This window comes from Morone saxatilis, unplaced genomic scaffold (genome assembly GCF_004916995.1).
Source record: "Morone saxatilis isolate NCDOM2014 unplaced genomic scaffold, NCSU_SB_2.0 Contig8, whole genome shotgun sequence".
NCBI lineage: Eukaryota > Metazoa > Chordata > Actinopteri > Moronidae > Morone > Morone saxatilis.
In genome coordinates this window covers 25,859,280-25,859,504 of record NW_023340257.1, presented here as the reverse complement: position 1 = coordinate 25,859,504, position 225 = coordinate 25,859,280, and the positions used below count along the sequence as shown (strand labels likewise).

The window sequence follows — 225 nt, the reverse complement described above, 5'->3', positions numbered from 1 at the left end:
ATGGTCATTCTACAGCAGGTAAACACACACACACACACACATTAACATGACAGATAGCTGAACTTTAGCAGTAACATAGAAAGTTGTGTATCTACTATGTGGTCCAACAACACTCATTAAGGATCAGCTACTCATTACGCTGCAATTTTTCCACTGAATCCTCTTTGTAGTCAAACACACACACACACAAATCAGACAAAATGTTGGATGTGTGTGTGTGTGTGT

At 39.1% G+C, this 225-nt stretch overlaps 1 protein-coding gene across 1 annotated transcript in view; it reads left to right on the top strand.

Annotated features, from left to right (window-relative positions):
* Positions 1-225, top strand: part of myo7aa (myosin VIIAa) — a gene marked incomplete in the record, with an annotated part of 41,472 nt that continues 41,247 nt past the window's right edge. Inside the window, 1 exon segment of the mRNA XM_035679645.1 lies at positions 1-18. Within this exon segment, the coding sequence (XP_035535538.1) occupies positions 1-18 (18 nt within the window).